The following is a 25,366-nucleotide window of genomic DNA, read 5'->3' on the forward strand; positions in this document are numbered from 1 at the left end:
GTTCATTAGCAGCTGGATTACAGACCTGCATCACCAGGCCTGGCTCATTTGCAGCTGGATTACAGACCTGAACCACAGGGCCTGGCTCATTTGCAGCTGGATTACAGACCTGAACCACAGGGCCTGGCTCATTTGCAGCTGGATTACAGACCTGCACCACAGGGTCTGGTTCATTAGCAGCTGGATTACAGACCTGAACCACAGGGTCTGGTTCATTAGCAGCTGGATTACACACCTGCACCACAGGGCCTGGCTCATTAGCAGCTGTATTACACACCTGCACCACAGGGTCTGGTTCATTAGCAGCTGGATTACACACCTGCACCACAGGGTCTGGTTCATTTGCAGCTGGATTACAGACCTGCATCACCAGGCCTGGTTCATTTGCAGCTGGAATACAGACCTGAACCATAGGGCCTGGTTCATTAGCAGCTGGATTACAGACCTGCACCACCAGGCCTGGTTCATTTTTCTTCAAATAGTCATACTTATTATAAACAGGAACCACCCTCTGCCTAAGATCACAGGCTTGGAAAAGTACTCAGAAGAATTGAACTTATTTGACAAGCAAAACAAGCAACAAAACACAGCTGATTAGGTGCTTATAAAATGCTACTCACCCGCCGGGTGACAGTGGGGTCTCTCTCTGCTTTGGAGATAAGATGCCCAAGTAGGGTGTTAGTCCGGAGAAATCGCAAGCGGATGTTTGTTGCTTTAGTAAACTCCCTCAGGGTGTTGGAGAAAGCAAAATTTTTTGCACCTGGACGACCATTTATCAATGATACAACCACCTTAAAAAAGAAAGAAAGAAAGAAAGAAAGAAAGAAAGAAAGAAAGAAAGAAAAGGAAAAAAAGAAAAAGGACACACCAGACCAAAGTCCTTTTCTCAAAATGCAGTAACAAGACACTAAAAATAATATGCCCCCAAAAGTACCTGGTTCTCTAAGGAGCCCCTGATGTACTGACGTGGTCTAGCAGCTAGTTCCTAGTTCTACGTTTAAACCTGATCTCTATGATGATGTTCTCTGATCTGCTGGGTGCCTGTGGAGGGGAAGGGCTATGAATGCCGGAGAGAGACTGGCATGTCTCTAAGCACGGAGAAGAGAGTTTGTCAAGCTGCATCAGGCAAACGAAGCTGAAATAATCTAAAGAAGTGGCTTTCAAACTTCCTAACACCCTAATACAGCTCCTCATGCCATGGTGACCCCAACCACAAAATTATTTCCGTTACTACTTCATAACTGTAATTTTCTACTGTTATAAATTGTAATGTAAATATCTGATATGCAGGATATCTGATATTCAACCCCCGTGAAAGGGTCATTTGACCCCCGACCCCCAAAGGAGTTGCAGCCCATAGGTTGAGAACCTCTGATTTAAACACTGAAGAGATATGGACCGGAACAAGGACTCAGGTTTTCATGCCTCAGCTGATGACGTCCAAGCCTCAGTAGTTTGAAACATAAGCTGCTTACCAGATGGAAAATACTAGATAGAGCCTCGTAAGTAAAATCTCACACTCCTAACGGAGTTGATTTCAAAGTCCATTTACATTCCTCACAGCCTCGCCATTTCCATGGAACTCTTCCCTGACTGTCCCCATCTCTATCTGTCCCCCTGCATAGCAACAGCCAGGCTGATTTCATATCAGGGTCAGATGCAACTCCAAGAGGACAACAATTGTTCTCTCCCTCAAAGATGACATCTACTGTGTCAAGTGGGACCAGGTAAAAAGACTCTGACCAGCCAGAGCATGGCAAATATGGCTCTGATGGGCTTTGTCCTCTCTCATTCTCTTTGCCTTGCTATAAACCATTAGACTACATTCCTAAAACTAGCCCCCAAGGTCTAGTCCACTTCCTCCTCCTGAGGCTGACTACCAAAGTCTGACTATCAAAGTACTGAAGTCCAGCAAACAAAAGCCCCCTTTGGCTCACCAAATTAATATGTCCAATAAAAATTAAACATCTCTCATCCTACCATGGGTCTCCCCAGTTCCCTTAATAAACCACTATTTTCCTATGGGGCCACTTCTGTCTCCTCTTTATCCGGAGACCGTCTTTGTCCCTCCAGGACAAATGCCTGTTGTTCCTTTCCCCTTCTCCCTCATCCTCTCTCTCCTGTCTTTGTCTCTTATTCCCTGCCCTTTATTTCTCTGGGGTAAATAAGCCACCTTTTTGCCAAGAACTTGGTCTTAGGGTGTCTTGTACCAACAATGGTCCCTTCACTAGGGCTTAGCTTAGCACTGCCATCTGCCCCACCTCCTCAGTCCTGGAAATAGTGTGTGAGAAGGTGGGGGGATCGTCACCAGTTACCTGTGACCCACCACCTTCTTTCACTGGGAGAATTCTGAAGCCTGTGGGCCTTGGATCCCAAACTCTAACTTCCAAGGAAGAATTCAGCCCCCAAAAGAACTTCTAACCCAACTCATTCTGTCTTTGGTGTGATTCCTTTTCTATTTCCTCCAAAGCACTGCTTCCCACCTTGATCTGCACTGTCTCCCGGGAAATGCAATGTCATAGCCTCCTGGCCCCTTCCGAGTCCTACCCCTGACTGCCTCCCAAAACCACTCACTTCGCCATTTTCCAGAGGCACAATGCGGGAATACTCTGTGACACAGAGCAGCTGGTCATCCCGGGTGACAGCCATGTTTGCTTCTTGCCCAAACTGTTCTAAACAGTCTCTTCGAGAATCTAGGAAGGACACAGTTGAACATTAACAAATGATGCATCTTTTCTCCTAGATCTCTTCCCTTGCCTTGTGTTTCCTTAAGAGGAAGAACCAAGTCTTTTGGATTTCTAGATGGGAACTTAGGATAAAATTTTTAGTTCATGAAAAAGAAATGTCTGGCTATTTCAGCTCAAATGCTGTCAGCAACCATGTTTGAAGATATGCTATTAACTCCTCATGCCTCGAGTAGGAAACTTTACCCTCTAAGGAAATTGGCTGTCACTTTGATTGATCATGAGGTCCAGAGACACTTACATACTTCGTTAGCTCCAGTAGCTCCATGTTACTCTAAATGAGTAACATGGAGCCCAGGATCCATAAAGAGCCAACCTTGTTCCTCTTGAAACATGAGGTCCAGAGACACTTACATACTTCGTTAGCTTCAGTTAGAGTAACATGGAGCCCAGGATCCATAAAGAGCCAACCTTGTTCCTCTTGAAATAGGAAGAACATGAGCGGCAGCTCACTTGCAAGTGCCTCCACCAGTACCAGCAAAGCTGTTACAAAAGGGGGTGCAACCTCCATTCTGCATGAGGGTCCTTAGAATCAACACATGCATGACTAAGAAACGCTATGTTCTGAGGACTACTTAGGAGTCCCACTGAGACACTCTTTTCTAAACTAAATCCATAGTCTTAAACTGTTTCAGATAATCAAAGCCCCGCATAGCACAGAAGACAAGATTACTTACGGGCAAAATACTGCCACGGTGAGTAGGTGCTTCCAAAGTCGACAGATCTTTCCAAGACCCAAAGATCAGGGCGCGGAGAATTTGCAAATTTGATTAAAACATAGGCCACATGGAAAAGCTGAAAAAGCAAGAGAGATGTGGTTTGTTTGGACTGAGGGTATAGCTCAGTGGTAGAGTACTTGCTTAGTATGCAAAGGCTCTGAGTTCAATCCCCAGGCCCACCATAAAGGAAAGGTTAAAGTCGGTTTGTCTATAGCTTTGACTATTTCTACAGGTTGGTGATTCCCAAGGCTACAAGATACAGATCCAAGCTCTATCTGCCTGGTAGACATCTCTACTCAGCTTTCCAGCTTCTTATCCTCAAAACCACGTCGTCTTCCCTTTCAGTACGTGTGTTGCCATCATTATCTTGAGTTCCAGCCTCTTTCCCTGTGCCATCTACTCTGGTCTCTTTTTCTTCTTACGTTTCTCATCATTCTTTGGCCTGTATCCAGAATGACACCAACATAGGAAGAAAAAAATGGGGCTCTGGTCTTGCTCACTTCATCTCCAATTCCTAAACACCCAGATGTTTATTCCTCATTCTCCTTCCTCAAAAAAGTCTGCTTTGAAATTTGAACTCTGCAATGATGCAGTCAGGCCTCCACATTGTGATACTACATCCTGTAGCATGATTAATAGAAATTAATAAAAATCCAGATATTGGGGTTCAGTCAGAAAAACAAAACAGACAGCCACTTGTTTCAATCAACCAAGGATCAAAAACTTTGGGGTGGAGGATATCACAATGGCACCATGTACATTTTTCTTGTCTGTAGTCTTTGGCAATGTAGTGTGTAACAAGTACTTATACCATATTAGATTACATAAGAGGCTGTGTGTAGGCTCAAGCACACCATTCTACACAGAGACTGGGGTATCCCTGAGGGACACGGAGAACAGAGGGAAAGAAGTGGAACCAACCCCAGGGACACTGAGGGATGACAGACAGCAGAGCACAGGTTTAAACAATTCTGTATTATCACGTTAATGAGCAAAGACCTTCCCTGTTCCCCAAATCCCTGGCCCCACCACACCACAAGTAACAGGTTCTACAGTGGCTTTCTGAGCAGGATGCCTCACTGCCATCAGCTAGCCCACTAGAGCCAGAACAATGAACTCGTCTACTTAGAGAGGGTGGGAGGAAAAGAGGAGTCAGACCCTGCGGGGCTCTCTTTCCTGGGGAAATACTACAAGAGAAGGTTTGGTGTGTAACTCAATAGTAAAATGCATGCAAGATCTTGGCTCAATCCCTGCCATTGCTCTCTGATTGGATGTCAAAAGTGCTATGCAAAACAAACAAACAAACAACTTAACAAAAGCAATTAAGTAAATCTTTGTCTTGTCTTGTGGAGGCTGGTGTGTTCTGGGTTATCCTGCAGAATATTTGGGTCAGGACACCGCCTACATTTTACTTGGACAAGGGCAGTGCTGGGAGGCAGCCAGAACTTAAGGAATGTGCTGGAATATGCTTATTTGGCATAAAATAAGTCATTTCTACTGTAAGAAAGGCATGCAGGGAACTATTGGACAGCAGAGCTTGCCTGTGTCTCAGATGTTCCCACCTGGCTGTCCTGGATGTCGTGAAGACCCCAGCAGGTATTCTCCCTGACAGGACAGTGTGTGGGATGTGGCTGGGAAGCTCTGGGGTAGGAAGGGTCGTAGCAAAATGGGAGGCAAGAAGATGGCTTGGCATGAACTCCATACCTGACGGATTTCAGTAGTGGGTCTATGCCCTGCTGAGCCTTGATTAGAAGTTGAGTTCAGTTGCTGGATTCCATCTGTGAGGTGTTATATTTAGGCATGAGGGTGGACCAGAGAGGAGACATAAGGTAGAAAGGAACTGAGAAGGTGGGCAGGGTGTTCAAACAGACCCACCAGATAGGATGTGGGATAAATGAGCAACTAGAGCCAGAGAGGGTGCACCAAAGGGGGACATAAAGTAGAAAAGAGCCAAGGAGGTGGGCAGAACGGCCAGAGAGACCCACCACATAGAGTGTAGGATCAACGGGAAACTGGAGCCAGTGGCCTGAGGAGAATTGGCTCCAAGCATCCTGGTGGCTATGGGAGCAGGTTTTAATCTCCCTGCATACTGGCTGAGAAGGGGACTTTGGGGAGAAACCTGGTCCGTGCCAGCAAGTAGCACAGAGCAAACTCAATCCAGACTCACCACCCACGGGATGAGGTCTGCATCTGGAGAAGACTAAGCCTTCATGAGCAGCTAAGAATTCTATGAAAGAGAGACAGGCTATTGTGGGTTGAACCCCAAAATCCCATCCCTCAGGCCTCCATACTAGGACTTGCTCCACTCACTTTCCTTGAACTTAACCTAGCCCCTTGCCTTACCTCTCATTTTTCTACCTTCGTCCCATGAGCATCTTCCTAATTCCGGGTGCTATCTTTGCTTCCTATACCCCAAATACTACATAAGAAGGAAGGATTTTCTCTTGATAGTCAGGGTTGGTTTATTCCATTCACCTGGAAAAGACGATATATAAAAGCTTCCACAGATGAAGCAGATGCCCCTGTGCTTTTGAGGCATAGGGGAAATTCTTATTTAGTAGGTATTGTCTTAGAAAAATATAATGCTGATTCTAAGTATGTCACAGGACTCCGCATGCAACACTTGGACCTGATATGTTTACACCTTGCATGCAACACTTGGACCTGATATGTTTAAAACATGCATACAACACTTGGACTTGATATGTTGGTTTATACCATACATACAACACTTAACCTGATATGTTTGTTTATACCATGCATATAATACTTGGACCTGATATGTTTCTACCATGACAATATTATGTCTGATAGTAGAACATGAGAATGTGGAAATTCAATCTTACTAATAACCATTTAAATACCAACCCTGGAACCATCAAAACAAGAAAATATGGATCAACATGGATGGGTTTCATAACCTAAGGTGTGTGCTCACATAACATCAAACTAGATGCAAGAGCACATTCATGCACATAAAAAGCGATACATTAGACAACATTCTGTGTTTTATGGTCAGTGTGTCATACGAGTTGTCATCTGTAGTGGCAGCTTTCGGCATCTGCTGAGGATGCACTCTCTTCCCTGTCTGGGTATGAATACAATCAGAAACAAAGGAGCTGGACAGATGGGGAAGGTTTCTATAACTCTTGATGAGGCTGACCTCAGAGGGTGGGAACTGTGGCCGCTATTGGCAGAGTCCCCAGATGTGTGCCTGTGGCTGGGGTCCAGTGTAACTGTGACAGCCCAGTGTGGCTGTGACCAGGCGTGCACACTACAGACAGCTGTGAATTCTGAAGGCAAATCCTCAGCTTCTTAGACAAAAGCCTTCTCCTGGCTATCAGCACACATAGATATCCTGCTGCTGCTGGAATCATTTTAGAGCAAAAGAAAGTACTTTTGAAACAGTGCTAAAGATAACATAAGCATCATAAGATATTTTTGTTCTAAGGGGGAAAAGTGACATCACCTTAAAAAGGGAGCTGGGCTGGGGTTGCTCAGTAAATAAGAGAGTTGGCCGCTAAGTCTGACAAACCTTAGTTTGATCCCTGGAACCTATGCAGTATAGAAAGAGAACTGACTCACACATGGTATCTTCTGACCTCCACACATGCACTATGGTACATGTATACCCATGTGGACGCACACACGTGTACATATAAACACATGCTAACCAGTGGTTCTGACTTTCCTAAGCTATGACCCTTTAATAGAGTCCCTCATGCTGTGGTGACCCCAACTATAAAATTATCTCATTCTACTTCACAGCTCGAATTCTGCTACTTTTATGAACTGAAATGTAAATATCTGATATATCAAAGGGTCTCAAGCCACAGGCTGAGAACCACTGCTAAACGAACATGTAAACAACATTTTACAAAAGGAAAAGAGAAAGCTAAATAAACGTAGCCTCTTCATCCCTTGCAGACTGTACAGGAAAACGTATAACCTGGCACATTCCCAAAGCCAACTTCAGTGCTTGCTCATCCCAGCAACGCTGGCTTCTCTGTGACAATCCACTTGGACAGAAGCAACTGAAAAACAAGCTCCAGCCAGCACACAGAGCCCAAGTGTTTGCCAGGGAATTGCACCATGCTTCTTGAAATGATGTAGAAATGCTTCATGCTGCACAAAAAGTATTGATATACAGAGATATGACTAAGAGAAAACAATAAATATACTTTACGATTTCATCAATATACCCATTTTGTTAAAAGGAGACAACAGAGTGGGGAGGAGTTTGAGGCAGCTTATAAGGGTGGGAAGAAAACAGTAGGAACTTGCCAAGAGTAAAGGAGAAAAGGGAGGAGGAGAGGGAGGAGAGGGCAAAGGGAAAACGGTCCATCGGGATGAAACATACACACTCATTCGTACACACACTTGCATGCATCAGTCACCTCAATAACTGCTTTTTCTCCTTCCAGAGATGTCCTGGGGATCCAGGAAACTTTCATCTAGCAGAAAAGCATTCTCTTAGTCAGGGGCCAACTGTCACCACACAGTGTCACAACAGGAGACAGGGAACTTACTAGAAATAAGTAACTGAAGCATGTTTGATTAAAAAACAAACAAGAAAAACCATTTAGAAAGCAGTAGGAGAGGCAAGGAGGCCTTCCCGTGATGGAAAAGAATTTTGGACCTCAGAAGACCTAAGGACCATCCCTACTCTGGGCTGGAAAGTACTGATGTTGCCAGGACAAAGCTGGGGTCAGGACCTTCCTTGGGAAGCACTGAGAAGGTACGACCCACAACCAGCAGGAGGAGTGAATGACACAAACGGCTCCATATGCCTTGTCCTCATTACTTTCTGTGCACCCACCATGGGCCAGATCCCCCTATGTGGAGGAGCCTGTTGTCACTGTAAGTAAGTAAGCTGTGTCTGGAACAGAGTGACTTGCTAACTTGGAGAGTAACAAGTTTAAACCTGGTCTTACACTGTTGCCATAGTGACCAACTAATAGGAGTAAGCTGGGCAGCCCAGGCAAGATGCCAGACCAGCCTATTCCAAATGTGCTTGGCTTTCTGTGCCCATGGTTCCACATCTGCAGAGTCAATCAGCCATTATTAAATCTATTGGATGTGAGGGAAGACTACCTCTTCACTGAGAATGTGCAAACAGTGCAATCCACAACTGTTTGTGCATCTGCTGCACTGGGCACTGCAGAGACAGTCCCAGGAGGACCATGCATAGGTGATAGGCAACAGCACTCCATTTTCAGAAGGGACTTGAACATCCATGGATTTAGGTATCCATAGGGCTGCTGGAACCCTTCTTTCACCAAAGCTAAGGGATAGCTGAACCAGACACCTTTAATCCAGTTCTGCCCAGGCCCTAAGCTAGAGACAGTCAGACCTTTCAATGTGGGCTCACGCTTTCCTCTATAACACAGGTGTTCACAAAACAGCTGTCTCCCAGCTCCATGCCCACTTCTCCCTCAACAGCAACAGGGCTGAACTTTGCCCTGTGTGTGCTTTACTTCACCTCAGCCAGGCTTTCAGCTTGCCTTTCCTGCTACTCTGCTACCCTCCCCTACCTCACCAACCTCACACCCCTTGCTACAGCCACGGTCTGAATTTCAACTGCCCATGGCCCCTGGGTCTGACCATTTAGATGGATCCCGAAGGGAGATGAGCAGGCGTCTCCACGCTCTGACTCCAGTTGCCTTCTCTACCCATCTCTCTGAGAGCTCCTGAGACAGACAGGGTGGTAGCGGTGTGAGAGGGTGGTGGGAACCTGCTCAGCAAGCAGGATTGTGAGAGGCAAGGGAAGAAGTGCACACCCCAGCTGGCTGCCTTGATGCTGCAGGTCGATGAGGTAGCTGTGTCCTCTCAGTCACATAGAGTGTGTCTGTCACATGGGACGCTCCATCGAGAACTCCTGAAGTGTGGAGCATTTGCACTACTGGTAGCTTGGGGGCCCACTCTTCAGTTAGAGAGAAGAGGAACAGAAAACACCCTGCACTCAAGGAGCCCAGGGAACAAAGGGGGCTCACACTAAGGAAGAAACAAGGTTTTGGGTTTGGTTTGTTTTTTTTCTGGAAGAGGAAAATGCAATAGAGTGGGAAGTGGAAGCCAAAGAAAAGAGGATGACAGAGGTGTCATGAAGGAGAGAACAAACGGAGGCAGTTGGGAGGCAGAGGAAGGCCCCGGGGTCACCAGTAGGTCAGGAATAAGAGAGCAGGAACCGTGGGACACAGCTGGTAGAGGAGGTGCCAGGGCCCAGCTGCCCCCCGACACGTCAGACTTGACTCAAACTTTCGCTAGACCCATCCTGAAGAGTTCTTGAACTTCACTCTTTCCTTATCTATGCTTGTAGTGAATACTAGTGAGAAAACAGCCATGATTTAAAGCCAAAATGTAGTTAAAACCTTGAGAGTTTCACACGGGAAAAGATAGAAGCCAGTTTTCAAGATTTGCTAAGGGATAAAAATGCTCTTTTAAAAAACTCAATTTCCATTTACGAGATATTTTCTGGCTTTGTTGCCATTTAAAGATCTCAGAAGGCCAAGCTCACTCTGAGATGAAAAAGATCCAGACACGGGGGATATATCAAAGGGCTCTCAAGGGACAGGTTGACAACCACTGCTAAACGAACAAGTAAACTACATTTTACAAAAGGAAAAGAGAAAGCTAAATAAACGTAGCCTCTTCATCCCTTGCAGACTGTACAGGAAAACGTATAATGTGGCACATTCCCCAAGACGACTCTGTGCTTGCTCATTGCACGCAGTGCTGGCTTCTCTGTGACAATCCACTAGGACAGAAACAGCCGAAAAACAAGCTCCAGCCAGCACACAGAGCTCAAGTGTTTGCCAGGGAGCTGCACTGTGTCTCTTGAGGTGACTCAGAAATGCCTTCTACCTTTTGTTTGAGAGAACATTTCCACAGGCCTAGGGCCTTGCCTTATAGACTGAGCTAAAGGGTCTGTCAGCTTCCAGAGCCCCTCATGTCCTTGCTTCCCATTTCTCCCATGGGTTCCCTGGCAGACACAGCTGCTGTGCCTGTGGGTGCTGGGGATCTGGACTCAGCTCCTCACACTTAAATACAAGCACTGTCCTCACTAACAGCCCCTGGATGCTTCCCTTCTCCCAAAAGGAAACTAAACTTACTGCTTCCTTACCTCTCAAAGCAAGAGCTGTGTCTGGAGGATGCCGGTAACGTGGAGGTCAGCACGAGGTCTCCCTCCTCACACCCACCAGCAAAGATCTGGTCCATTTGTTATGCTACAGATATGACTTCACCTGTGTGAAGATCTGGTCCATTTGTTCAATTAATTATATAAAGATCTGGTCCATTTGTTATGCTACAGATATGACTTCACCTGTGTGAAGATCTGGTCCATTTGTTCAATTAATTATATAAAGATCTGGTCCATTTGTTCAATTAATTATATAAAGATCTGGTCCATTTGTTCAAGTATATAAAGATCTGGTCCATTTGTTCAAGTATATAAAGATCTGTTGCATTTGTTTCGCCTTGCCTGCCTAAGGCACCTGATTGGTCTAATAAAGAGCTGAACCGTCAATAGCTAGGCTGAGAAAGGATAGATGGGGCTGATGGGCAGAGAGAGTAAGTAGGAAGCAAAATCTAGAAATGAAAGAACAAGAGAGAAGAGAATGAGGAGAAAGAGGGGGCACGCCCAGGGCCAGACGCAAGAAGCAGTGACTGTAAGCTATATGAAAGGAAAAGTAAAAAGACCAGAAACAAAAGGTAGATAAAGAGAAATAGGTTAATTTAAGTTAAAAGAGTGAGCCAGAAATGAGCCTGAGCTAGGCTGAGCATTCATAACTAACTCTGTGTCGTGATTTGAGAGATGGTTGGTGGTTCAGAAGAAAAAACCTGGTAAGCAGCTTATGATCTAAGTGAGAGTTATGGAAAAAAGTCAAAATCACAAATATAACTGCAGTCAGAAAGGTGTCAAACATTTTCTCCTAACTCTGCCCTTGGTTTATATACAGATTATTTTTACAATATGACATCTTATGTGTATATATCATGTATGTGTATAAATGTATTTTATACATACATACATACATATAGCAGTGTATTATATCTTTTCATATTTATGCATATGACATATATACACAGTTTTTTCTTCACAATAATACATGGACCTATTTAGAGCTTGGCTCCAACCCTATGGCATCACTTGAATGTCTGCGTGTGGATGGCCCTTTATTACACATCGAGATTGTTCTCTGTTTTCTACAACCATAAACAAAGTTCGGGTAAATATCCTGGATTGAACACTTTGTGAAATACCCAAAAGTAGTCATTTCCGTACTAAGCATTGTAAGTTTCTTAAAGAATAAATCTTCTGGAAGATGTTCCGTCAGCATAGCGTGGCATGAGTGTGTTTACAGCCACTTCACTCACTTGGAAGAGATAACCTTCTAAGCCAGGGGTTCTCAACCTGTGATCCCTTTGGGGGTTGAGTAACCTTTTCACAAGGGTCACCTATAACTACCGGAAAACACAGCTATTATGTATGTTACAATTCATCATAGCAGTGAATTTAGCTATGAAGTAGCAAGAAAAATAGTTTTATGGATGGGGAGTCACAACAACATGAGGGTTGCAGCATTAGAAAGGATGAGAACCACTGTTCTAAGCTGAAGCCAGGAGGGGGACCAGACATCAGTGATATTTCCCCTAGAGAAAGATGACGGTGTTCTGTGTTGTTAGTGCCTTACACAAGAGTCTACCCATAGACTGTGAGTCCCCCCACCAGGCCAGGAACATCACTAGCCCCCAAGACACCCTGGCTCCTTCCAGGCCTGACTGCTCCTGTCATCCGACCACAGGTGAGTGCTGTCGACCGGATTCCTCCCAAGAACATGGTAAGTTTCCCTCTCTCATCCCTGCACTGGTGAGGCTGAGGGAAAGAGGATTGGAGTTCAAGGCCAGCCTGAGCTATACTGTGGGTTCTAGGCCAGCCTACATAGGACCCAGTCTCAAAAGGAGGGGCAAGCCGGCAAGGTGACTCGGTGGGTAACAGTGGCTCCAGTCCTAATGACCTGAATCTGATCCCCAGGATCCATGTGGGAGAGTGAAGTTGTCTTCTGACTGCCACACTTGTGCTCACACAAGACACACACACAAAAGTAGAAGTATGATTAAAAATATTTTTAAAGAAGAGAGATGGTAAGGGGAAGGAAGAAAGAAAAGGGAGGAGGGGAGGGGAGAGAAGAAAAGGAGAGGGAAAGGAGGGGAGAGAGGAGAGCAGTAACTTCTTCATAGGTGAGGAATAAGGCCACCCTGCAGAAAAGGGATAGAATGTAGGCAAAACATCATGTGAGTCATGGAAGAGGATATAGAACTATTGATTTTGCTACTTTCAACTCTATCATAGTTTTTTTCTATTGCCAAGGCAGAAAATTGAATAAAAATGTAATTAATAATGAATGTGTAAAACCCTTCAGCCAAAGCTTCGCAGCTCCAGCATGGCCATTCGACAGCATGGAAATTTACTGAGATTTGGAACTGGGAAGATGTTTACGTGGCTTCCTTAAGTCTGCTCTGTGATGTTGTAATTAGAACAGAGTGATTTTATTTGCAAAACTTAAAACAATCTACATTTCCTCCCTTGCCAGTTCCTGCTGCTTGTGTGCTCTTCTCAGCTGCATAGAATTAGGATTAACAAAGTCTCAGCATGAACCAGGATCCTAGGTATCTGCTGCCAAGCTCTGTACGAGCCTGCAAGATGTGAGCTGGCTCAGCATCCAGGAAGCTTCCTTCCTGCTTCCGCACCCTGGACTGCCGGCTTTCCCTGTGTGCTACCACACCCTGGCTCTCACCTTCCTGGACAGAAACTCCTCTGACTTTACAATGGCCTTGTCCTGGAAGGTGACCAAACACTAGAGTCCTAATTGTGGGTGAGCCAGGGCTTCCTGGTAAGTCACCAAGTAGGTCACAGTGGCCTCCTGTCACTTTACCATATAAAGTTCCCTATGTACAGCCTGAGAGAACTCTCCAGAAGGAAGTGCTGCGCTCCCTGGTATTGCTACTTCCTAGTCCAGCTTTCATCCCTATCTTGTTTCTGAGGCATATGCTATCTGCTCACAGCCCCTGGCTATTTGGACAGGAAACATATTTATGTAGTTTCTGTTGTATCTGGTGTGTTTGCAGTGCAAGTTAGAAGGAAAGTAAAATAAAAATATACTAGAGACCTTTCCAATCAAATAATCTGCAATTGTAGAAAAACATGTCAAATAGAAATGGAAAATAGGAAAAGAAGTGTTGAAATTTACTGTTGCATGGAATTCAGCGTTTGTTGGCAAAATGACACAACCCAGGACTTCTCAGTCCTATGGATTAAAAAAGAACATTGCTTGCACAGCCCCTGGTATTATAAGGAGAGCTGCTTGGTTGTTTCCCAGCTGCCCAGACTCCAGAAATAACCAATAGAAACTATATTAATTAAATCACTGCTTGGCCAATTACTTAAGCATATTGCTAGCTAACTCTTACATCTAGAATTAACCCATCTCCATTATTTTATATATTACCACGAGGCTCGTGGCCTACCAGCAAGGTTTCAGTGTGTCTGTCTCTGGCTCCATGGCTTCTCCTCTGACTCCACCTCCTTTCTCCCAGCATTTAGTTTAGGTTTCCCTGCCTAGCTAAGTTCTGCCCTGCTTTAGGTCCAAAGCAGTCCTTTATTAACCAGTGGTATTCATAGCATATAGAAGGGACTTCTACATCACCTCCCCTTTTTTGTTTAAATAAAAAGGAAGGTTTTAACTTTAACATAGTAAAATTACATATAACAAAACAAGTATCAAGTAAGAATTACAGTTACAATATGTATATATACTTTATATTTTATCATAACTAAAAAAAACTATAACTATATCTATTCTTCAACTCCATCAAAGACTCCAGAAGGATATAATATTACCTAAGTAAACAGGAAGTACAATTGTAAGCAACTTCCAAAACTCAAGCATTGACAGAGACATCTCTCTGCCTGGACAGTCATTCAAAGTTCTTCTGTACCATTGAAGCATCCATCTTCAGGCTACAGGCCCATAGTGTCCAGAAGACTTTTCCATGAAGCAGGAAATTTCAAAGATAGTTCCTCCTTTATTTGCAGTTTTCAGTTACTTTCTTCTGTGTCCTACATAATGTCTGGCAGACTCTTTCATGAAACAGGAACCCTAAATGATCATCTCACCTTTAAGCAAGTTCGGCAGTCATTTTTCTGTGGGTCCTGCATGTCCAGTTCATATAGCATAGCATCAAGAAGTCCAGGCAAGAGCAGTTTATTGCCCAAATGGCTAGCAGACTCCATAAGGAGCCTCTTTGATATCCATTTCCCTCTTGAAGTAATTGGTGCTGCCAGGAGCAGATGTGTCTCATATCAACAGAACCCTAAGTTATTTAAATGACATATTCTGAAGGTATTTGAAAGATTTGAAGAATCTCCATCCATCTGTAATATATCTCTGTACATCTAGTAAATGTAACTAACATGATTACAGTTTGACTGTTATACATGACTATTAACCTATATTTCTTAATTATACATTACATTTTTAAATGAGCTACACAAACACCTTAATCAAGATTAAAAAACATACATATAACAAAACTAATGTCAAATTTGTATCAACAGACCAAGATCCATACAAATGCAAATCTGTATAGCATATCCCCCATTAAATGTAAAGAAACATTTATAAATAATATTTGGAAATATGGGCATAGTACTCTCCAAACTACTTCCTGCTGTCTTTGGGTAAAGTATTTTGGGGGGTGTTCAGAGTGACCTTTCAGGTCCATCAAACCACATTAATCTAGAATAAATCCACAGGTTCTCATCCTCTGTGGGAAAAAAAAGGAGAACCTCTTTTCCAAAGCAACACATCCTTAGACACAAATTCTGAAGACAAGATACCTTTAAATTATATATGCTGGTTACTTAGCTCCTTCAGAGTCAAAAAATTCAAAGAAAACACAATAATATACATAATCTATATCCTCTGTGCATATTTCATCTTTACATGGCTTATCTATTTTTACTCTATTACTTTTTAATATTTATTTGATTATCTTTATTCCTTTAATCTATGACTGTCTGTACTCTTTTATATACATTTACTGTCTCTTTACTCTTTTTCTTCTCTCTCCCAAGCCTATGTACATTTTTTAAACACACTGTGTCTCTTTTAGAGGTCTTTTATGTCTGAATCTGACCTATTGTATATCTGTAATCCTTTTCTGTCCTAGAGAGCTTTTAAAATGGTAAGCAGCTTGGTCACAGCAACCCTGGGTGCTGGCTCTGCCTCTTTCTGCTTTTCAAAATGGCTCATGTACCATTACCACCAGTTCTGGGACCACCAGGTAGGAGCCACTTTAACTCTGAGAAGGAGCATACAACACATAAACCCTTTTTTTCTGAGTAATAGCTAAATCTACCATGCAGTGCACTGCATGACCTGGAAATCTCTGTGTATGGTGGCAGGAATCCACCATGCTCTCCTGCCTGTGCATGTCTAGTAGACCTGATTCTGTTGTCTGCCCAGGCAGGGAGCACTGAGCCATGGGCATGGTCTCTGCTATTTCCCTCCCGACCCCTGAGTGGGCCCACAAAGCCCGCAAATACCATTCAAGTGTTTGGAAAAGAGCCAGGGCGTTTTGTGTTGCCATCTTGAAATCGCATAGTTTTGTTTTGTTTTTGTTTTTGTTTTGTTTTGTTTTCTTGCTATTACCGCTGAATCAGGAAGACCTCTCTTAAAGGAGCTACAGCATGCGTCCAGTAAGCAGAGTCCATCTGGGGAAGAGAATGAGGCTAAACTTTATTTTTTAGTGTCTAGAATTCCTTTTCAAGCCCTCTCAGGTTTTATGTGGATTTAGTCAGTCCCATGTTGGTATGCCAATTTGTTGTAAGGAAAGCTGCTTGTTTGTTTCCCAGCTGCCGAGACTCCAGAAATAACCAACAGACACTGTATTAATTAAATCACTGCTTGGCCAATTACTTAAGCATATTGCTAGCTAGCTCTTACATCTAGAATTAACCCATCTCCATATTTTACCACGATGCTCGTGGCCTACCAGCAAGGTTTCAGTGTGTCTGCCTCTGGCTCCATGGCTTCTCTTCTGACTCTACCTCCTTTCTCCCAACATTCAGTTTAGTTTTCCCTGCCTAGCTAAGTTCTGCTTTAGGTCCAAAGCAGTCCTTTATTAACCAATGGTATTCACAGCATACAGAGGGGACGCCCACATCACCCTGGCCTTAAGCTCAGAGTTCACGTGACCTTTATAACACAGCACTAAATGAAGGCAGCAGCCAAAGACAGTGCCGAGCAGTGACACTGGGTTATCCTGGGAAGAAGGCAGACAGACCAGGCAGGAAGGGAGGGTATCCTTAGAACCATGAACTGTACTAGAAAATGGCTCATAGGCGAGAAACACAGGGTACTTGAGGACCATGGCTAAGCCTCTACTGGCGTGGCACAGAGTTCGCAGGAGAAGGTGCCTCCAAGAAGTTGACAGGCAGACATTGTGGCTTGCACCTATGATGCAAGCATTTAGGAGGCCGAGGCAGGGGAACTGTACAACCTGAGCTGTACTATCTCTATGAAAGCAAGCGGAGGAGAAAGAAGGAAGGGGAGGTAGAGAAGAGGAGTTGGTAAGCAACTAGGCTCTGACAGGCTCAGAAATCCTGCCAGGAAACTGACCTTTACTCTGAAACCAGAGGACAGGGACTAGAAGATGCTCATCAAGGCATGCCTGACTGGCTTGCTCCTATCCCTCCGTCCCCTTGGAAGCCATGGGAATATGGTAGACCGACCCTTGAAAGATGGCCGATTCTCATCTCACCACTAGGGATTCTGTTCTACAGCCAACTGCAAAAATAAGGTGAGTTGAGAGGAGAAGCTGGAAATCAGCTAAGACTGGTGAACCCACCGTGAAAGAGTTATCAGTAGCTGAATCAGGAGAGCACAGCAAAATGGAGAGAAGCCAGGCTCCAGAGACCTTAAGAAGTAAGACACAGGCAGAGGTTGGGGATCTCTGATAGAGTACTTCTCTACCACACACAAAGCTCTGGCTCAATCCCTGTGCCTCCCTGTGACCCCAGCACTTGGAAGGTGGAGGCAACTAGACCAGAGAAGTTCCAACTCATTCCCAGCTACATTAAAAAGTCCAAGGTCAGCCTGGGAGGAAGGTACCAGGAGGTGCTAAATGGTAAGAAGTAAGTGGTGGGGCATTTGGCTAGCATGTATGAGGTCCTACCTTCCCTTCCCAGAACCACAAAAGTAGCAATACCAACAAGTGGGCTAAGGAGAGGGAACCAGAGAAATGCCAAATGCACACTGTGTGTGCGGGTAAACCGGCCCTCGGATGAAGCATTTGCTCATCTCCACGCTAGAACGGCCCCCTCTGAGGCTGACTTTATGGCATATTTATTAATAGCATGTTATTCCAAATATAATCTATGTTTTCTAATTTTGTAATTTCTATAAAATAGTTAAAACACGTTACATATGACTTCTAATTGCGGAGTAAAACAGGCCTGTTCCATCTAGAAATTCGGACCCACAGCAACCTCTTCCTCCCATTGTTTCTGACCCTGACAAACCGCAACTGATCCAGGGACACCCTTTGCTCACTCTGTACAAACTCAGTGGAACCTTTATTGAACATCTGTTGTAGGCTAAACATTTTCAAGATGTTGAGAGAGAAAAGAACATCTCAGAGTGGGACTAAGAGACAAAGGCAAAACAGTTCCATGGAGACAGTCTGCACAGTTTCTAAGAAATCCTTCTCGTTAGGTACTGCCCGCCTTCAGGATGGCGCTGCATCCATGCAGCGGTCTGGTTGGGGCAGACTTCTGATTGACAGCATCTCCCAGCGCAATTGTGTCTCCCGAATCTTCAAGCCCAAGGTTGATTCTGAAACTTGCCCAGGCTTCTTTCTCTCACACCTTACTCCAAACTGATGTGCATGACAAAGAATGGTTTGGATTCATTTGCCAAAGTCTCACAAAAGTTGAAAAGAACAGCAACAACAACAAACCCTAGAAGGTATCTCCACATGAAGTCCACCCTCCGTGGGTTGGACCTGACTTGAGTCTGGTGCTTGTGGCCTGTGGTGAGTTCACAGAAGCAGAGTGTAAAACGATACGCTATTTACCCTGTGACCTAGCTTTCCTTAAACATTGCAGTACTATTTCTTTTGTATTTTTTATATAGTATTATTAATTCTAATGGATTTTGATCATTTCTCTCACTCTCCCCAACCCTCCCTTCACTATGCATCCGACTTTGTGCCCTCTTATTTTAACCATCAAGTATAATTCATGCTGCCCGTACACTCCTGAGCATGGGGCCATCTACTTGGAGCACAGCTGACTTACCAGGTGCCTTGCTGTTAGGAGCTACAGACCCTCAGACCCCGAATTTTCTATGACCCCTTGTCTGCTGGAGTAAACAACTTGTTTTCCTATGCTTGCAGCTGCTCTCAGCATGAGACCCTCATGAGTTCCTGATCAAAAGGAAGTGGTTTCTGGTAGACTTGCAGTAGAAAATCCTAAGAGCTAGGGTGTGGCCATTAGTCAAGGAGAGCACTAGATAAGCTGCCCTGAAACACAATAAAATTGGCATTCTTGCTTTAAGATTGACAATGTCTCTGTGTTCTTTAGTCCCCAGACCCTTGTCCTAGCCCTTCCAGATGGTGCAGGCACAACACCTTGTCTTAAAGAAAACGGACTCTCCCAGCCCAAGTATGTATCAATTACAACTAGCTCTCCTCAGCTAGGGTGCGGGATTCCCCTTTATCTTGACTTTTTAGACATCCTCTGTGGGTGTTCACATGCAGAGGCCATTGGGTGGCTTCCTGTATCTCTCTAGCTTCTTACCTTGAGACAAGGTCCTTTACCGAAGTGCAAGCCCACCATTTTCACTAGGCTAGCAAACCCATATTTTCCCAGGACCTGCCTGACTCCGCCCATAGCTCCAGGGTCACAGGCTCTTACCGCCAGGCCTAGATGGCTTTTGTTTCATTTTGAATGCTAGTTCTGAGGCTCAGGTTCTCATTCTTGCAAAGCAAGCACTCTATCCACTGAGCCACCTCCCAGGCCCACATTCATGGCCTTGTAAAGAACTTTGTGGTTACATTGTCTTGTGTGAACATCTGGGAAAGGTTCAGGGGCCACCTCTATTCTGAATCAGCTTGGGTCCTCTCTGAAGTATGAGACAGGCTTGGAAAGAGATGGTTTATTATTGGGTTGGTCTCAAGAAGCACAAATAGAGAGTCAGTGGGACCTAGGAGACAGAGAAAAGCCAATGGCTGATATGCCATAAAAGGTCCCAAACTTTAAGTCATATAAACTGTGCTTCAAAAATGGTCCATGGAGAGGCAGGAAAATGGGGCTTTTCCCATCAACTTCTACCCATGATGGGACGAAGGATGTTGCTAGGGACACTAAGTGTCTGGTTTTCCTGGTACTGAAAAAGCTCTTGGGGCTATGGCAAGAGCCTTGAGGTAAAAAGAAAGGAACCAAATAAGACTTTCAAGATGGGCAGGGCAAAGCCAGGCAGGTGAGCAAGGTGGCCGGCACTGCATCCTCAGAGTCACAAGGCCCATTGGTCTGTCTCAACTGGCTAGCTGCTGTGGGCTGGCAGGCCACCTCCCCAGGCCACTTCCCCAGGCCAGCTTTAGAGCAGGGCCCAACTGTCTTGGGTTGGCACTCCCAACCTGTGAAGCAGTCACCAGTCCTTCCTAGGGCAGGGACAGGGTTTATTTTGTTCTGTTCTCTCTTCACAGTTTCGGTACAAACAGATTACATGACAGGCACAGAAAAGCCTTAAAGGTCTTCTGTGGGTGACTTTCCAGACAACAGGTCCAGCTGCTCCCTGTGGTCGCTAGACCTCTCTCCACCCTGATGGAGAACCCCACATGCGTTCTCCATATTTCATTAGACCCCAGCCAAAGAGAGCAGGCGAGTGGGTGTCAGGAGTTCATAGTACGACTCACGTGCAGGAGGCTCACGTGTATAACACCAAGACTTCTTCTTATCTCCCACAGGCATGCCCACCAGGGCACCCGGAAGAAACAAAAGTCCCCGAGCCTCCAAGCCTCTGCTTGCAACAGTCAAACACCACAATTTACTCGAAATGTAAAAACAAACTGGCCAGATGACATAATGCTTTCCATAACATGCAGTGTTCTCACTGGATTTAAACCTGAAACTCAGGAATAACGCATGATGAGATGAACCTGAGGAAACACCATGGTTTCAGCAGATCACAGAACTGTCCAGGAAGGGCAGGCAAAACTGCTCTCCACCCTTGAGCTGAAGATACTAACTTAGAAAAAACACGGTGCAAAATTACCAACTGGCAGGGAGAGTGGGAGGGGAGACGAGTTGGATATAATCAAGATATGTTCTATACATATGTGAAAGTGTCAAAAGAATTTAAAATATTGCTTTTTAAAAAAAATGCATATATACATGGTGGGGAGGGAGAGAATGGATCACAACCAGCTCAGAAGGAGACAGAGTAATCTACCCCTCCTAATCTGTCAAATTGACTCAGTTCTTCACAGGCAAATCTCACTTCTCAGCAAGCTAAGAAAAGGCAATTTGGCCGGGGCAAGTCAGTGATCCATTTTATTTCCCAATCATGCATGAAAATTCACACTTCCTGAATCCTAAGATATTCATATGACTTTTAAATGTTGAAATCTAGCCTCTTGATGACATTTTTATGGTTAAGAAAATAGATCGTATCAATGAGGCATAAAATAGGACTTGTGCATGATAGCACATGCTTCTGGATGTATCATACTGCTCCAGCATAAGAGAGAAAAGAAATGTGTTCAGCCTGCTATAATTTATATTACTTTTCCAGATCTTAAACAAAGAGAACTTTTCTACAATACCATATGTAACTTTATAAAGGTACAAAAGTTGTGAGTCTATTTCTTTTTAATAATGTGTTCATAGAAATTCACTTCATGTTGTCAAATATTTATTAAAAAAAAACATTATCACTACCCCCAAAGAGGTCTGTAAATGGATCCATTACCTCACTGAGCCTCAGCAGTCCTATAGTCGCCTTGGTTTATAAACGAGGGAACTGAGGCACAGAATAGCAGCTCATGTGTTGTAAAGGGTCACATAGCAAGTCAGCAGGATGCCAGAAACAGGCCGGGGCAGGCTGACTGTAGACCACAAAGCCACCCACTGTACAAAGCTGCTCCTGGCCAACCAAGAGGTGGGTGGGCATACAGCCTCCATAAACACGTATGTCATGACTGACATTCGTCAGACACCAACAGATTACTAACTCGTTCCTATGTTGGTGTTTTCTTAATTTTAGTGTCTTCCTTAGGGCTCTTTGGCACATCAGAGGGGAGCCCTGCAAAACAAGTATGTAAAACGGCCTTTAAAAAGCTGTAAGTACAGCCAGTATGGTTATGTTCGGTGATAATCATTTTGGTGGGCTGTAAACACTGTTATAGAAAGCCTCAGGTAAGAGGTGACATAATACAGGCTAGGCATGCAGCCCAGTGGTACAGCATCTGCCCAGCATGGGTCAAGCCTGACTTTTAAAAAACGTGACATGGGGGGCTGGAGAGATGGCTCAGCGGTTAAGATCATTGCTTGCTATTCCAAAGGTCCTGAGTTCAATTCCCAGCAACCACATGGTGGCTCACAACCATCTGTAATGAGGTATGGTGCCCTCTTCTGGCCTGCAGGCATATATTGTATACATAATAAATAAATAAATATTTCTAAAAAGTGACATGATAATGGTTTGTTGTGGTGTGTGCCTATAATCCTAGCCGTTGGGACGTAAGGCGAGAGGATTGTGAGTTCTAGGCTATCTGGACTACATAATTAGACCTTTTCTCACACACAAAAAAGTGACAATAGGTACATTTTGGTTATTATTGAAAAGACCTGAATTAATAATTCAGGTTAGCTCTTTGGAAAAGAAAACTAATTCATAACAGAATCAGCATTCTACAGCCTTTGACCCATGACAGATCTCTGAATTAAACCACATACCAATCTCCAGGGAGATACTGTCAGGAGCGACCCTGCTCATCCCAAAAGAGTAAGGAGGCTGAGAGCCTTTCTCCCCTAAATCTAGGCCCACCCTAACTGAAAATGGCCTAAGAAACCTCAGGATCTTTCGGTTTTCAAGGAGCAGTAACATCTTTATTCATTTCTAGCAATGTTTCTTGGACGTGCTGTACTCTGCACACGATAGCAACAAGAACAGCAGGCACAGTAGAGCGTCGCTGGCGATCATTTTTGCATAAGTGTTGACAACATTTAACAGATCCACACTAGCAGCTGAGGTTCTTCCTCTCATTCATGTTGCTCGCTATGCACGAGTCCGTTGTTATATTATGCTTTTATCCACAAATGACATAATGATTTTAGACCTACTAGCTGCCTCCAGAAGCCCCAGCCCAGGCAAGTGCCAGGCTAACTTTTCTCTCTCAAGATCTGCCTATCGACATTTCACACAAACTGGAGCCCTTAGCTGGATTCCCTTATACACCATGATGTTGTTAAGGTTTGCTTATGTGACCTCCATCAAGATTTTACAGCTCCTTTTGCTGGATAACAACTCACTGTTGTTACATACATAGATACACCTATGATGCATCTGGTTTACTATTTGTCAGGTGGTACACCTTCAAGCAGTGTCATGAACAGCGTGACAGTGACGGCTGGTGAGTGGGGTTTCTGTGGGTGCAGTGCTCATTTCTCTTGGGCACAAACTACAAGTGAGACCACTGAGTCACATGGTAACTCTATGCTTAACTTTGTAAGGAATTACAAAAGGTTTCCAAAGCAGCTGTACCATTTTGTATTTCTTCCAGCAATGTCCATGGGTTCCAGTTTCTTCATAGCCTTATCAACACTTCTTACTATCAAAACTTTTATTATAACCATCTACATCAATACAAGGCAGCATCTGATAGAGGGCTCTCATTGGTTAATAAAGAAACTGCCTTGGCTTTTTGATAGGGCAGGATTTAGATAGGTGGAGTAGACAGAACAGAATGCTGGGAAGAAGGGAAGTTAGTCAGATGCCATTCCTCTCCTCAGTGAGACAGACGCCATGGAGCCAGCCACCAGGTCAGACATGCTAAATCTTTCCCGGTAAGACACCACTTTGTGGTGCTACACACATTACTAAATATGGGTTAAAGCAAGATGTGAGAATTAGCTAATAAGAGGCTGAAACTAATGGGCCAGGCAGTGTTTAAATGAATACAGTTTGTGTGTTGTTATTTCGGGGCATAAGCTAGCTATGCGGGAGCCGGGCGGGATGAAAAGCAGGCCTGCCCGCAGCTCCCTACTACAAGCATCTTATTACAGTGGCAGTTATGTTTTTAAGAGTTCCTTCACCTATAATCGTGTGGGAGGAGCAGCACTCTTTGTAACCATTCTCCCATCTCTCCTGCCACTTATGCTGTTTTGATTTGTATTTTCCCAAAACTAATGATGCTAAGCCTGCCTTGTGGACTTGCTGATCATCTGTACTCAAATCTTTTGCCTGTGCTTTGAGTTGCACTCACAGTGTTGACTTGAAAACTCCTCCTTTTGTCACACTTTGTCTTCTAGGACAGCACATTCTTATATTATTAGTTGTTGACCTAGGCCAATCTTCTTGATTCCCCTTCCTCTGACTTCTCAATGTTGGTGAGTCACAGGACTCAGCCCTTGGTTCCTTTCTCTTCTGACTGTCATCCAATTTCATAGTTTAATACCATCTTTATGTTCTCAATTTCTCACCAGCAATATCAGACAATTCTTTGGAAGAAGCGACCTCTGCCCCCAAAAGACCAACCTCTACTAGAAGGATAAAGAGAACTTCATTCTGCTCCTATAGACAGTGGTGCCAAACCAGAGACTTGGGTGCTGAGTGAACAACACAGATCAGAACAGTACTGCAAGAACTCTGAGACCCGCGACTGACACCACAGTTCACAGAGGCAGCAGAACCCACACCACAGTGAAGAGGCCGGCTAAGACAGAAGACTTCGATAGAACCTACCATATGTCTTCTAATATAAGTTTCAAAAGATCTAGAATCCAGCAGAAAGTACTCAACACACCAGGGAAAACCAGCACTTGAAAATACAGTGAGACAAAGATGAGAAATTCTTTATGGCAACGGCCATACAGTGCACCAGTAAACGACCGTAAGAACTCTGAAACAAGAGCGAAGTTCCATGAATAAAGGAAGCACACAACAAAGAACAATTCAAAAGGGCACTGAAAACACAGGAGGCAAAAGTTAGAATCTTCTGTGTGGGCCTGAGAACATATAGAGGCAGAATACAAAATAAACTGTGGTCTTGAACACAGAACAATACCAATTGCCCCATCCAACAAAAGAAAAAAAATCAATCAACTGGAACATAAAGATGAACATAGGGGCAGGGATCTGGGAAACAGTTGTAAAAGAGCCAGTGTTTGGGGCTGGGGAGGCAACTCAGAGCTTAAGAGGACTTGCAGCTCTTCTAGAGGAATCAAGTTTAGTTCCCAGCACTCATGTCCAGGGGCTTACAACAGCCTGTGCCTCCTGCTCCTGAGGGGAAGGGGGTCTGACCTGTGCAGACACCTGTAGGCATGTGGTGAACACTCATACCTGCAGGCATATACACACACAATGGTCTGAAATGTCCAAAGTTGATGGAAAGCTAAATCACAGGTTCAAGAAGCTGCGTGGGAGAAGCCAGAACGGGACAAGACTAAATGAATCTATACACCACTTCTACTTCTTGCCCAGACAGCCCTCCAGACCCATAGCACCAGATGTGCAGACTTCCCATGGCTGTTTCTTTCGAGAGTGGTGCTCGGGAGTCTAGGGAATCATCCTTGAGTCCTTTCTGTCTCTAACTCCACTTCAATTCACTATGAAATCA

The 25,366-nt window shown here is 44.4% G+C and overlaps 1 protein-coding gene across 1 annotated transcript in view; it reads right to left on the reverse strand.

The window, feature by feature from the left end:
• Lama3 (laminin subunit alpha 3) overlaps positions 1-25,366 on the reverse strand; it is a 219,437-nt gene that overhangs the window by 168,627 nt on the left and 25,444 nt on the right. Inside the window, exons 3-5 of the mRNA XM_038330296.1 lie at positions 3,422-3,539; positions 2,575-2,693; positions 621-791 (exon numbers count right to left, since the gene is read on the reverse strand). Of these exons, the coding sequence (XP_038186224.1) occupies positions 621-791; positions 2,575-2,693; positions 3,422-3,539 (408 nt within the window). The remainder of the gene's footprint in view (positions 1-620; positions 792-2,574; positions 2,694-3,421; positions 3,540-25,366) is intronic.

The sequence above is a fragment of the Arvicola amphibius genome, chromosome 5 (assembly GCF_903992535.2).
Source record: "Arvicola amphibius chromosome 5, mArvAmp1.2, whole genome shotgun sequence".
NCBI lineage: Eukaryota > Metazoa > Chordata > Mammalia > Rodentia > Cricetidae > Arvicola > Arvicola amphibius.